The sequence below is a fragment of the Juglans microcarpa x Juglans regia genome, chromosome 3S (genome assembly GCF_004785595.1).
Source record: "Juglans microcarpa x Juglans regia isolate MS1-56 chromosome 3S, Jm3101_v1.0, whole genome shotgun sequence".
NCBI classification, from domain to species: domain Eukaryota; kingdom Viridiplantae; phylum Streptophyta; class Magnoliopsida; order Fagales; family Juglandaceae; genus Juglans; species Juglans microcarpa x Juglans regia.
This window is the reverse complement of record NC_054599.1, coordinates 24,712,081-24,727,675: the sequence shown is the minus strand read 5'-3', so window position 1 is coordinate 24,727,675 and position 15,595 is coordinate 24,712,081. Positions and strand designations below refer to the sequence as shown.

Below are 15,595 nucleotides of genomic sequence, written 5' to 3'. Positions count from 1 at the left end.
ATAAATTATCTCAATACATTATTAAAAAATTTATCATCTCATCTACGTAACCAAAAACGCATAAGGGTACGTCCAAATTAAAGCTTGGGATACAATGTCCTGCCCTCAATATATTTGAATTATTGAATTAAAGGTACCATTTTTAAGCTTCCTTATCATAGTAATATTTGCAATTTTAATTGAGTCAGCTTCTAATTCTTTTTTAATTGATTGGTGTGGGAATTAAAGCTCAATCCAATTAATTCTTTTTTCAACATTTTAGATTTTTTTAAGAAAAATCTCATTTTGTAGTTATACACTACACACTTGTTGAGAAAAAAATAAAAAATAAAGACCAACAACAGTAAGTGTGCGGTATAAAATTACTAAGTATGAGAATTCTTTTTAAAAAGAGTTATGTTAGTTAGTTATATATTTTTAGGTCTCGCGCACTTTCTTAAAAAATATATTTTTTTATGTGAATCATATATTTATCTATTTTTTTAAAAGAAAATGCAAGAGACCTACACATCTTAAAAATGTTCTAATCAATATGTAAAAAAAATTTCTATGTGTCATATCCATAAAAACTACAAGTAACTTTGAATTGCGTGGTTTAACTTTTAAGAAAAAAAAAACAAAAAGAAATCTCAATAATACTCAACAAATACAATATAAACAAGAATAATGTTAGATACAGTTTTAAAATGTGCAAGTCTCATGTACTCTTTTTGAAAAAAAAAATATAGGCTCCACCATTAAAAAATAATTTTTTCATATGAATTTTAAATTTTTACCAACTTTTTTTAAATGGAGTCTACGAAATTTGCACGTTCTAAGACTGCAAATATAATGAAGAGTTTATATAATAGATAGATGAAATCATTTAAGTTAAAAAATTAGATATGGCAAAGAAATTAAAAATATTATTAGAATAACAGTGAATTACGGAAACATAATTAACATAATAAAAAAATGACATCCTAGAAGCACGATAATACTACCAATGAAATTACATCTCTTTTCTATTACAATACTCAACTAAATTGTCATTTCACTTGGCATGCAGCAGAGAGAAGGAGTGAGAAATAACAAGGATTTATGGCACAAAAGATACTTGTAAAGTCCTCAGAGAGTGAGAAGGTAGTAGTATTTTTTATTGAAACTTTTTAGCTTCACTACTCTTCTTTTCTTTTTTAAACGTGTGGTTTTTTTTATTTTATTTTGGCAAAAATATTAAATTATTTCTCTTGTATGTACGTATTTATTTTTCCTTTTTATATCTTATAAGGAGATTATTGCGACAAAAGCATACAACTATATTAGAAGTATATAATAACGTTCGACCAAGATGTAATGTTAGAAGCATTGAAATAAAAATACCAACACGAAACAACTAAATGTCATCCTAATTTTATGCTTTAAAGCTTCGTCTTTGCAAAATAACTCCATATACACGATTCAAATCCAACATCATAACAAAAACAAACAAATTCGAATGTAACATTAATTAATATATGTTCAAATGTAAATTACTAAATTAAGAGTAATGCTACACATATAATGATCGAGTATGCAAACGTCGTACAGTCGTTTTGAAAAGGAATAGGTTTACTGTTAAAAAATTAATTTTTTTTCATGTAAATTTCGTATTTATTCACTTTTTTTAAAGTGATTGCATGGCGTTTGTACACTCAAGACTGCAACTATAATTTCTCTTAAATTAAACATGATTTTGCCGACATATATGAACGTTTAAACGTAATTATCAGGCATTTGAATGTTCTTTAATTTAAAGACGAGGATGTAAAAGTAAATTCATCTTTAAATATTCTAATGTTAAGTGATAGTAATTTAGAAACATTCGAATATTTGTTTATCAATGTTCGAACAAATGTGTAGACATGGAAAATATATACTAAATATGGCTTGTGAAAGTATTTATTGTTCTTTTAAAAACAAAGCATATGCCATCTTAAATCATCATTTGCAGCCTCGAAATTGGATTTACTGATTTTGGAATGCAGATTTTAAATCAATTGGTTAAAGGGGCCCGGACTTGGTCAACTGTCAGTTTTTTAGCTACGGTTTGTTGTTTAATATTACAGGCATGCACACCATAATCCTGAACAAAAAAACCTATCTTTAGAGTTGCTTCAAAACTTTGTGGGTGTCTTAAAACTAACCCACATGATTTTTCGGTACTAAAATTGGAGGTCGGTTTCCGCAACCTCTCAATTGCCTTGGATTGTCAATCCTCATCTCTCCTTACCCTCCATATAATATCCTTCTCCTCCACCTTTACCCTTCCTCCTATAAGCAGCCTTGGGCCTACCAAGGTGGTAAGCGATGGCTCTACCTCTATCAAAGCAGGTCTTGGGCTGCTTTCTCTTATTCTCTTTTCTCTTTTCTTCTCTTTCAACCTTCTCTTATGCTTTGACAAACGTTGAAGCATCCTTAATTGCTCGCCGTCAACTTTTGTCTCTACAAGAAAATGATGATGTTTTCTTTAGACTTGGCATTGAGATCCACCATGACAAGAATTTTGCCAATCTAAGGCTCCAAAAAGCTTATATTGCATTACAGGCATTGAAAAAGTCTATCTATTCTGATCCTTTGAACACAACCCGTAATTGGGTCGGTACCGATGTGTGTTCTTATAATGGCGTCTTTTGTGCTCCAGCCCTTGACGACCCTAAATTGGAAGTTGTTGCTGGCATTGATCTTAACCACGCTGACATTGCTGGTTACCTACCCTCTGAGTTAGGGCTCTTAACCGATGTTGCACTCTTTCACATTAACTCTAATAGGTTTTGTGGAATTATCCCCAAAACCATGTCAAGACTCAAACTTATGTTTGAATTTGATGTAAGCAACAACCGTTTTGTTGGCTCTTTCCCGACAGTCGTCCTCACATGGCCGAGCCTTAAGTATCTCGATCTCAGGTTCAATGATTTTGAAGGGAAATTACCTCCAGAACTCTTTGAAAAGGATCTTGATGCAATTTTCTTAAACAACAACCGTTTCAAGTCCAACATCCCCGACACAGTAGGTAAATCTACAGTTTCTGTTGTGAGCTTTGCAAACAACAAGTTCACTGGTTGCATTCCGCACACCATTGGCAACATGGCAAACACATTGAATGAGATTATTTTCCTGGGCAACAACCTTGGCGGTTGCTTCCCCCCAGAGATTGGATCCCTTGGCAATGTAACGGTGTTCTCAGCTAGCTCTAACGGGTTCATTGGGTTTTTGCCAAAGACATTTTCAGGGCTACAAAAGGTTGAAGAATTGGACATTTCGCATAACAGGCTAACAGGATACGTGCCCGAAAATGTTTGCAAGTTGTCTAGCTTGTCCAACTTCACTTTCTCTGACAACTACTTCAATGGAGAGGCTCAAGCATGTGTTCCATCTTCAAAGGTGCACAAGATATTAGATGACAAAAGCAACTGCTTTCCAGGCAGACCGAAGCAGAAGTCTACCAAGATATGTTTCCGAGAGGCAACTCGACCTGTAAATTGTAGCAAAATGTGTGGTAGCTCCTCTTCACATCCACAACCAAAGCCACCGGTTAGGAAACCATCACCACCGTCAACTCCGAAGCCGCAACCCCAACCATCTCCTTCTCCTTTAACTCCAAAGCCGCAACCTCAACCCTCTCCTTCTCCAGTAGGGCATCCTCCATCAACACCAAAACAACCATCGCCACCTAAATCTTCGACCCCAAGTCCCAAGTCATCTCCAACACCGCCAAAATCATCTGATCCATCGCCCCCTAAATCTTCGACTCCAAGTCCCAAGTCATCTCCATCACCGCCAAAACCATCTGATCCATCGCCCCCTAAATCTTCGACCCCAAGTCCCAAGTCATCTCCATCACCGCCAAAACCATCTGATCCATCGCCCCCTAAATCTTCGACCCCAAGTCCCAAGTCATCTCCATCACCGCCAAAAACCATCTGATCCATCGCCCCCTAAATCTTCGACCCCAAGTCCCAAGTCATCTCCATCACCACCAAAACCATCTGAACCATCGCCAAAACCTGCACCAGGACCAGATGACCCATTTGAAAGATACCCTCTTGAAAGGCTTCACTCACCTCCCCCACCGGTTCAATCTCCACCACCACCGCCCATATACTCCCCCCTCCACCAGTTCACTCTCCTCCACCACCAGTCCACTCTCCTCCACCACCAGTCCATTCACCACCACCGCCACCTGTATACTCGCCTCCACCACCACCAATTCAATCTCCTCCACCCCCAGTATACTCTCCACCACCTCCAATCCATTCTCCTCCACCACCAGTCTACTCACCACCGCCACCTCCCGTGTACTCTCCTCCACCACCAATTTACTCTCCGCCGCCCCCAATCTACTCCCCACCACCCCCAGTGTACTCCCCACCTCCCCCACCTCCTTCAGTCCATTCTCCTCCGCCACCAGTCCAATCTCCTCCACCACCAATCCAGTCTCCACCACCTCCACCAGTCCATTCTCCTCCACCACCAGTCCACTCTCCACCACCTCCACCAATCCACTCTCCACCACCACCAGTGCACTCTCCTCCACCACCAACCCCGGACATCATCCTTCCGCCAAACTTTGGGTTCCAGTACTCATCGCCCCCTCCGCCATTATTCCCGGGCTACTAACTAGCATAATATCAATAACATCTTTGTCCTGTTTTGCAATTTCCTTTATAGTTTCAGAATGCTATGTACACACACACCCGTGGGTAAGTCAAGGCCAAGCTTCTCATCATTTATATAATTTGAGCCTGCATTATCTTTTTATTATCCCCTTATTTCTTTTAGTTCCTTCTTCTCTTTCATGTAAATCAGCGTGCTAAGTGCTTCTATGCAGATTATTGTTAGCCTGGTTTGGAACAAGTGCACAGCACACGATGTTTATTTTTCGTGTAAAGTTTTTCATTTGGACCAAGACTAGTATAATATATGGGGTATAAAACATTTTTTTGGTTTTGCTGATTCAATGGGCACTAATATTTGCCTATAATTATCCAGCATGCAGTAGTCGATAATTATTGTGTTTTAACAATAAATCTCATATTTTTAGACCCAATTGCAAGTGCTTTAACTTACTACAACATATAATTTTATTAAAAATAATCATAAACCTTAGAACAAGCCATTTGAAGCAATATATATCACATGTAACTACTACTCATCTTTGAGCAACTAAAAAGCATACTAATTTCAGCTTTAAAATCTAAAACAGCCCCAGCTTATACAAGTTTATTGCTTATTATCTTTCAAATGTAGAGGGATAAAAAAGAAAATAAAAGTTCTATTTGATCATGATGTATGAGGAAAGCAGTTCTTCCATCTCCTTAAAAAAATCATAAAAACAAATAGGTTTATAACTTTATATAAGCCAAAAAAAAAAAAAAAAGGGTACTGCTCAATGTTTTCTACGTCATGTATAAAATGGTTAAAAATATTCTAACACCTCAAATGCCATCTCTCTACAACCATTAATGAATCTACCTCAAGAGGCATGCAGTCACTAATTGCATCTTCCTTTGTTAACTGTAATATTTATCTTGATGAAAATGTCTGCTCATCATCCTTACACTTCACACCACACATGATTTTTTCCCTTATCAAATTTGTGGTATATGGATAATGAGTAAAAGATCCTTTAATTTAGCAATAATAAAATAAAATAAATAAATAAAATAAAAAATAAAGTGCGGTGCATGTGTGGTGTAAGAATAATAAGTAGAATGCCTCTTATTTTGATATGCTAATGACCTATTGTCTGAATCAGCAAAAAAACTATTAAGGGTCAATCTTTCCCATTGATCAAATAAAGAATAGCATCACTGCATGCTATCATCCTTAATACAATTACATCATTCCAAAATACCAAAATTGCACAAAGGCATAAATGATAGAGATAATTAGATACCTTAAAAGCTATAGGTCATTTGAAATGGACAACAAAATGGTAGTGCTCGGGAGCAAGATGAATGTGTTTTTATGAGAGAATATAAATATCAAATCTAGAAAGATCAAGAAACACCAACACCAGCAAACAATCTCTTATATAATCAAAATATTTAAAATCAATTGGAAGTATTGATCATCATGAACTTTCATCATTTTACATATATACTATAAGTAAATTACTTTTGTATTTCTCTTGTGTGTGTTTATTTTATTTATTATTATCTAAAGATGTTATTGGATCAAAAGCATACAACAATGTTAGAAGTATATAATAATGATCGACCACCAGTTCGTTCGTAATTTTTTTTTTTTTTTAATCATCAATAAGTACTTCTCATTCATTCATAATCAAAAGGTGCAAAACTGCATCTGTTTATACCAACATGTTGTTACTCTAAATTATTACATAGCATTTCTCTGTTGATTATACCAGCAATCTCGATAGGTCCCTCTTCAATCCAGCAACATTCACCTTTCATTCTCATCGCCCTTTTAGAGCATTCTCATTGGATTAGCTAAAGTTAAAATACATTTTTTATGAATATAAGATTAATTTAGCTTTTAGCTATTTCATTCATATAAGTCTCCACATTGAAATAGCCATTTTTTCATTTTATGTCGATAAAATAATAAAAGATAAATTTGACTTTGGCTATTCATATTAAATCTCTACATTGGATTATCCATTTATTAATGAGTAATTAATAATTTCAAAAATAATTTAATTTTTTTAATTATGAAATTATTTTATTTTATCATATTTTACTATTCATAATATTATATATTAATTAGTAATCATATTCTAATTAAATTATGGGTTAAAAAATTATATTTTCTCAATTGTCATTTAATGCTATAACCACAAACATCTAATTAAACTTATCTAAAATTCTATAGAAATGTCTTAATTTACAAACTAATCCAATATTTCCCATCCAACTATATTTTTTTTTTTACCAAATTTTCTTTTACCATATAGTTTTTTTTACCAAACTTTCTTCTATCTAATAATCATATGTATTAAATTTTTCATCCAACCATCTTCTTTTACCAAACTTTCTTCTATCAAACAACCATATCTACTCTATTTTCCATTCAACAATATTTTTTTCCCAAACTTTCTTCTATCCAACAACTATATGTACTTTATTTTTCATCCAACTATCTTCCCTCACCAAACTTTCCTCCATTCAACAATAGTATCACCAATTAAAATCAGCACAACTATATTCGTTTGCATGAAAATTTTGTTGTAACTAATAGTCTTGGAGCAATCCTATAAATATACCAACCCCTAGTACTTCCCACTCATCACAAACAAATTCTATTGAGGTTTCCAATCTTCCTTCTTCCAATCTTTCTACAACACACCACTCAATTTTCTATGGATTCCTTTTGGAGTGATGATCATATTATATATGATGATTATTATGATCAAGAACTTCAAATGATGCAAGCAATGTCACAACATCAAGAGCGAAGGGCTACCCAAGGAGCATCTGCTTCCCGTCGACGATGTACATTCATCAGATGTGATCCATTGGAAGGCCATCAACGCCTTTAGAATGATTACTTTGCTCAGCTACCAATATATCTACCCAATGTTTTTAGGAGGAGGTTCCGAATGGGTCGTGATCTATTTTTACGCATTCATTCTGCAGTAGAAGCTTATAATGATTATTTTGTCCAAAAAAGAGATGCCAATGGAAGGCTTGGATTGTCTCCTCTTCAAAAAATGACTGCAGCAATTCCGATGCTCGCATATGGGGTAACGGCAGATTTAATGGACGAATATTTGAGGATCGGAGAAACCACCGCACGATTGAGTTTGAAAAAATTTGTGAAGGTGATTGTTGCGATTTTTTCTGATGAGTACTTGAGGTCTCCAAATAGTAGTGACGTAGCAAGGTTACTAGATGTTGGAGAAAAAGCGTAGATTTTCAGGATTGTTGCATAGTATTGATTACATGCACTGGAAGTGGAAAAATTGTCCCAGTGCTTGGAAAGGTATGTACTCTGGTCATGTACATGAACCAACAATTATTTTAGAGGCTGTTGCTTCTTACGATCTTTGAATATGGCATGCTTTTTTTGGTTTACCTGGCTCTCATAATGACATGAACGTACTAGGCTGATCTTCTGTGTTTGCTCCCCTTGCCGAAGGTCGTGCTCCTCCGTACAACTACTCAATCAATGGTCATGACTATACAATGGGATATTATCTTGCTGATGGTATATATCATTCATGGGCAACATTAGTCAAAACAATTCCAGCACCTCAAGGAAGAAAGAAATAATTTTTTGCAGTCGCCCAAGAGTCAGTAAGGAAAGATGTGGAACGTGCATTTGGAGTACTTCAAGGTAGATTTGCTATTGTGCGTGGACCTGCTACCTACTTTGACCGAGAAGTACTAAAGGAAATTATGCATGCATGCATTATCCTGCACAATATGATCGTTGAAGATGAACGCCATCTATACCTTGGTTCAAACCAATTCGTTTACGAACAAATGGATGGTACTTCTCATGAACCAATTTCAAGAGATCATAAACCTGAATTTACAGAGTTCATTCAACAACATCATCGTCTTAGAGATAGACAAACTCATTCTCAGCTCCAAAATGACCTTATTGAGCATATCTGAAGTTTGCATGGCCAAAACTAAGCGCTCTACTTCAAGTGAAGGCTACTTTGTAGTTTTTTTTTTTTTTTTTCCCTCTAAGCTCATTTGCTTTGTATTTCTTTTTGGTTATTTGTAAAACTTAAAAGTGCTATCGGAGTTTGCATGTTTTATTAGATGTATTTATGGTATCTGCTTTATTATGCTATTGGAGATGAAGCTGTATTTATTAGATGTATCAGTACTCTTTGATTAGGTTTGTAGAGCTTCCGTCCGATTTTTATTTTTGTTTTTTTAAATTTTTTTATTTTTAATTTTCAGGTTTGTAGAAAAGAAATAATGGTTTTTATTTTTCTTTTTTTTTTCTTTTCAGGTTTGTAGAGCTTCTTTTGGGTTTTTTTTTTCTTTTCAAGTTTGTACAGCTTCTTCATTTCGAGCAAAGTATAGAAGATCTCTCTATCTATACAACTTCAAATATTAAATACAACTTCATCCACAAAATACACAAAATATACCTTTGTATTTCCACAAAATACATTCAGGTCTTACATCCACAAAATATATTAGTAGGACTTTGTATTTCTACAAAATACATTCAGGTTTTATCCACATTCCCACAAAATACATTCAGGTCTTAACTAAATTCTCACAAAATACATCTACGTCAATCATCCACAAAAGGAGCACAAAAGAGTCATCTACTATGTGCCTGCCCAGGCACATAGTGGCTGCCCAGTAACATATTTTCAGCATATGTGACTAGACAGCCACTAAAATCAACACAATAAAGGTCTACTACCTTGTTCTGCATTTACATTAAAATCAGCACACAAAAAAAAAGACACCAACAACATGAGTTACTTTCCTCCAAAAGGTGTGGAGGGAGATGTGGATGTGGATGTAGATCTATTCTTCATTTCTTCATAAACTTCCTTTTGAAGTGTTTGAAAGTAGTCATGTTGCATTGCATTCATACCGTCTAGATCTAATTTCATGATCTCTATATCAACCTTTTTCTTCTTAAGTGCAAGTAATGACATCCGATCACTCTCGACCTTGGTGATCGCTTCTCTCCTCTCCACCATACACACGGTTCTATCCTCAGTCATGCAACTTAAAGCTTTATTAAAGTCAGCATCTTCAGCTTCTCTAGACTTCCATTTTCTCTCCCTCTCTTTCTCACTCTTCTTACCTAGCGGTCTCTCATCAATGATCTCAACGTTGTCATCGGAAGTGTCATTTCCTAGTGGGGTTGAGACATTACTGGTTGGACGTCTCCCAGGTGGTTTCCTCCTCGTGTTCATCATCAACATATGTTGTTGTCATTTTGGTTGGTGTCTATTTAATAGACACCAACAATATTCCATGGTGAACTTTGCCTTCTCATTCTCCTTATACAATATTTTCGCCTTCTCAAGCTTAAATGAGCCAAGTGATTATGTTAGAGAAAAAATAATATTCAGCACTAAAAAACCACAATGGAGAAACTAAATTATTACCTTGTCCTGCTCTGTGGCACCACTAGGATGTAGTGACTCTATTTGGGCAACAGCAGCCCAAAATTTATTTGTGCATTTTTGGATACATTGCCATCGATTGGTCAATGAGCCATCAGAACGAAATTGGCTGTTTGGTTTTTTATATTGATTATAATATTGACCTATTTTCTCCCACATTTGAGTATGTTTTTGGTTAGTCCCGTGTATAGCATCAATAGTAATGTTTAGCCAAGCTGAAACGAGGAGGGTGTCCTCCTCCATAGTAAAAGATACACCTCGAAGAGTTTTTTTAGAAGGTGTCATTCTTTCGTCTGAGCGTGAATGTGAAGCTTGGACCAGAACATTATCATCTATGCTATTGATCGGGGTGCTACCTTCCTCATGTCCACCACTTTGTAAGAGGGTGGTGAAGAAATGATTCTCATTAAATGGTGTAGCCATCCTTCATTGTATTATAAGGATAACGAAAAACATGAGGATTTTATGATTTACATGCACTGACAATTGGTAGTCAATAAGGAAATATTCTATTTTCATAATCTATCAAACTAGTAGCTGCATGTGTAACTTACAATTGCAGATTTACAATGGTCGAGTGGCTTATCTTCATGGCATGCTCAGTTGCAGCTCAATAAATGCATTAATTTAGTAGGATTTTGCCTAACTTTGATAGAATAGGGTGTTGGAGAAATGTTTGGTGACACCAATGATGGAATGGACAAGTTCTTATTTTCATATATGAATGGATGGAAGAATCTGTTTTTTTTTTTTTTTTTTTTTTTTTAATTCTAACCTAGAGGTAGCATGCTATGCAATGCAATAGCAACCAAACAAGCAAGTTTACTGTAGAGAAATACCACAAACTTCAAATTTCAAAGTAGAGAAACTACCGTAGTTGTAGTTTATTCAAATGTAAACTTGAAATTTAAATTCTTGCTATTCTATTACAATAGGTCTTGTATAAATTCTATGCAACCCTCACGGAAACAGAGTAGAGAAATATACATAAACAGATTTGTAAAAATTTTTGCTTTTTCTTTGTATACACAAACAGAAATAGAGTAGAGAATTTTTACACAAACAGATTTCTATAAATTTTTTATTTTTCTCGCAATACACAAACAGATGTGTAATCTTCACGGAAACAGATTTACATGCAACCCCTCAATCATAAACAGAGACAGAATTCAAGATACACAAACAGCTAAACCCATCCACAATCAAAGATTAGGGTCTGGAGAAGAGGAATGCGAGGGACAGCGAGGTGCGGAATAAAGTTAGAGATCATCAAGAGAATCGAATCTTATACATGGAAAGAGATTACCTTAGCTTCGGAGAAGCAGATCGGTGAGAGAAAGAGGGGTTTTGGTCGTTTCAGTCGAGAGTAGGAGTGCAGTGGCGCGGTGGTGCTGTGCCGTTGTTGCCGACGAGACGTGGGGTGGTGGTGCGGTGGTGGGTTTCTATGGTCGAAGATGAAATACTCGGGGTCTTGGTGCGAAGGGCGTTTGAGTTTTGCGAGGGAAGAGAGAAAACCGTGGAAAGGGAAAATGGAAACTACTGTAGTTGATGCAGACTTCGGGAGAGAGAAACAAATAATATAAAATGGATTTAATGAATAAACAGTATGTTTTAAATTTGAAAATTATTTTAAAAATTACTGTAGCTATATTCCAAATATTTGAAATATAGTTATTCCAATGTGATACATTTTATGGCTTAATAGCTAAATTCTCATTGGATTTAGCTTTTAGCTAATCCAATGAGAGTGCTCTTAGCAAATTATTGAGCCACACTATTGCCTTCTCTATAAATGAACTCCACAGCCAATTTTGTCTATGAACCAATCTGCTTCTCATGTCATCAACAAATTGCCCCATCGATGCACATATATTTCCCTTCCCTGTTACCCCTTTTATCACTCTTTCTGCATCTCCTTCAAAAATCACATTTCCACCATTTAGTTCCACAACTATATCCATAGCTCTCCATAAGGAAGTAGCTTTAGCCAGATCTCAAATTCCCTTATAATTTCTTGCTACTATGTCCATCCCAACTCTGTTATTTGTTTTATCAATAGCAGCATCAAAATTTACATTGTTACACCCTCATCTGGTGGCTTCCACTTTGTATTTTTTCTTCTTTTGATATTTAACCCTTTATTCTTGTTCCCCTCAACATATATGAAACAAATAAATGTCATCCTAGATTTATGCATTTGAAGTATCATCTTTGTAGGATAACTTCAAACACGTTCAAATCTAACATTATAATAAAAATAAACAAGTTGGTTCAAATGCAATACTGTACATTTGAACATCACTACAACAAAAACCTTTATTTGTGGCATTTTTTTCCATCGGTAAAAAATAAAATTGCGCCACAGATACGTACTCATGTCCAATCAAGAGTGCATGTAGATGGTCGGTAATAATTTGTCTAAAAAAGTCTTTTATGGCGAATTGGTTATGCGTAGCTAAAGTCATGGTCATTTGCAGCGTTTCCCAACACTGCAAATGAGGTAGCGTCGTCGGTAAAGTAACGACCAATTGGTATAGAATTACCTTTTGCGTCCAACAAATATACAACGGCAAAAATTATTATGACACCACAAATAATTAGTTGAATTTCTGCATCGCAAATAATGTGCCACAAAAAATACCTTTTTCTCGTTGGCAATAGTTTTTTGCTTGTGTTACTTGTCGCCCAATTAACTTTTTCTATAGGAAAACATATTTTACGGCAAACATGTTAATGATGCGAAATGTTACTTGCGTCAATGCATGATGGACACAAAAAATATTCTATCGACGGTAAAGGATTTTCCTCCCTTTAAATCCATCGCCGCTTAATTTATTTTATCATCAATAAAGACTAGAAAAACTTTTCACATCGCACTTTTTTGGTCACAAATAGTCGTTTGTCAAATTCATCATTGATAGTTTTCGTCGCTAAAGATCAAGTTTATTGACACAAAAGCCGTTTGTGGTTTTTTTTTTTTTTTTGTAACACCATAGGGATCAACAGCATCTAGCACATATGATGGATGCAAAAAATTTTATGCCTACAAATTGTCGACGCAAATGTATTATAATTGCGTCGCAAATGAGTTATTGCATCGGGATTTTTTGCGACGTCGAGAAAAGTGTCGCAAAATGTCAATTAAATCTGGGCCAAAACCTGATTGTACTACACATTTCTAAAATGCACAGCTTTCTAATAATTACCAATGACACAAGTAATCCAATTCCAAAATTACATATCATTATTTATACAAGTCCGGCCACATTAGTAATAAAAAACAATTGCCTCCTTACATACACAATGTATAAATGTTAAGGCATGCAATAATATAAAATGGAGTACCAACTTTAATAGCTTATAAGTTATTGTTGGAAGTCACCCAACTATAACTTATAAGCTATTAAACACCATGTTTCACATGGTAATATAACTTGCAAGCTTCTATTCAAGGGTTCATATAGAAAAGCAATACAAATTTTCCCACTAATCTACATATATTCATTTATAGGTAAGGCATCTACACATATCGTAAATGCCATAAACGTAGCACCGCCAAGGGCATTCACGGGAATGCGAGACCAATCAGTCTATACATAAACACACTGGAAGCCAATGTTACATAGACAATAACATTTAAAAACCACTAGAGTTGCTGTAGACAGGAAACATCCAAGGGATAAAAATTAAAAAAAAATAAAAGTTCTATCTTATCATCATGCATGAGGGAAGTCTGTTCTTCCATCTCCTTAAAAAAATCATAAAAACAAATAGGTTTATAACTTTATATAAGCCAAAAAAAAAAAAAGGGTACTGCTCAATGTTTTCTACGTCATGTATAAAATGGTTAAAAGTATTCTAACACCTCAAATGCCATCATCCATACACCACAAATCACACATGATTTTTTTCCCTTACCAAATGTGTAGTATATGGATAATAAGTAGAAGATCCTTTAATTTAGCAACAATAAAACAAAATAAATAAATAAATAAAATAAAATAAAAAATCATGTGTGGGTTGTTTTGTAAGGATGATGAGTAGAATGACTATTATTTTGATATGCAAATGAACTATCATCTGAATCAGCAAAAATAACTATTAAGGGCCAATCTTTCCCATTGATCAAATAGAGAATAGCATCATTGCATGCTATCATCCCATTCCAAAATACCAAAATTGCACAAAGGCATAAATGATAGAGATAATTATTAGAACCCTTAAAAGCTATATATAGATTATATATATAAATATATATATATATATATACACACACTTGAAATGGACAACAAAATGGTAGTGGTTGGGAACAAGATGAATGTGTTTTTATGAGAGAATAATATCAAATCTAGAAAGATCAAGAAACAGTACCAACACCAACACCAGCTAGCAAACAATCTCTTATATAATCAAAATATTTAAAAATCAATTGGAAGTACTCATCATGAATTAATTTCATCATTATACATACATATATATATATATACACACTATAAGTAAATTACTTTTCTCTTTTATGTTTTTCCTCCAAGTAAAGCTATTTCTCTAATTGTGTGTTTATTTTATTTATTATTATGATCTAAAGATGTTATTGAATCAAAAGCATACAACAATGTTAGAAGTATATAGTAATGATCGACCACCAGTACGTTCATAATGTTAAAGGCATTAATTGAAGCAAAAATAACAACGTACGTACATGAAACAAATAAATCTCATCCGGTGTCGTTTGGATTCAAAGATGAGTTTAAATGAGTTGAGATAGATTGTGAATAGTAGTGAGATGGGTTGTGAATAGTAGTGAGATTTGTAAGTTAAAATTGATGAATAGTAATGAATAGTAGTGAGATGAGTTTAGATAGATTGCGAATACAAACCGAACCATTTATGCGTTTGATTTGAGGTGTGATCATCTTTGTAAGATAACTTCAAACATGTTCAAATCTAACATTATAATAAAAATAAAAAACAAGGTTCAAATGCAATATTGTACATTTGAATGCCAACTAATTACATTTGAGCGTAAAATATTTCTTCACATCTGGAGTTAAACTAGTTAAATGTTCAAACATATAATATTAGGGTCTAAAAGTTTAATTACCTCGTATTTGAACATTAGGTCATTTAAAATGACAACGTTTGAATAATGGCCAATACGACATTTAACGTTGGGATGTTATGTAATATACATATATATTATATATATATATATGGTAATTTAGAAACATTCAAATGTTTGTATAGACAACAGAAAGTACGTAATTGGAAAATTTTAACCTTTTTGTGATGATTTTTAAAAAATTCACAAAAATATATATATCTTTTGTGAAGATTTCATTTTACTATTGCAAATAAAAGATGATTTTTGTTGTAGTGATCTAAGAGCGAATAAGCAAATGAAATAGTCATGTATTTTAACAACAAAAGAACTACACAAACATAAGATTTTTGTTGTGAAATTAGGCTTTGGTTCAAGCCTTTTGCAGATTGAGTACTTAT

General features: G+C 34.3%; 1 protein-coding gene across 1 annotated transcript; it reads left to right on the top strand.

The window, feature by feature from the left end:
• Positions 1 to 2,284: 2,284 nt before the first annotated feature.
• On the top strand, positions 2,285 to 4,779 carry LOC121258321 (pollen-specific leucine-rich repeat extensin-like protein 1). The gene is given in 3 exon segments (XM_041159796.1): positions 2,285 to 3,929; positions 3,931 to 4,121; positions 4,124 to 4,779. Coding segments are annotated over 3 exon segments (2,307 nt in total). The 5' UTR covers positions 2,285 to 2,328; the 3' UTR covers positions 4,639 to 4,779.
• The last annotated feature ends 10,816 nt before the right edge of the window (positions 4,780 to 15,595 follow it).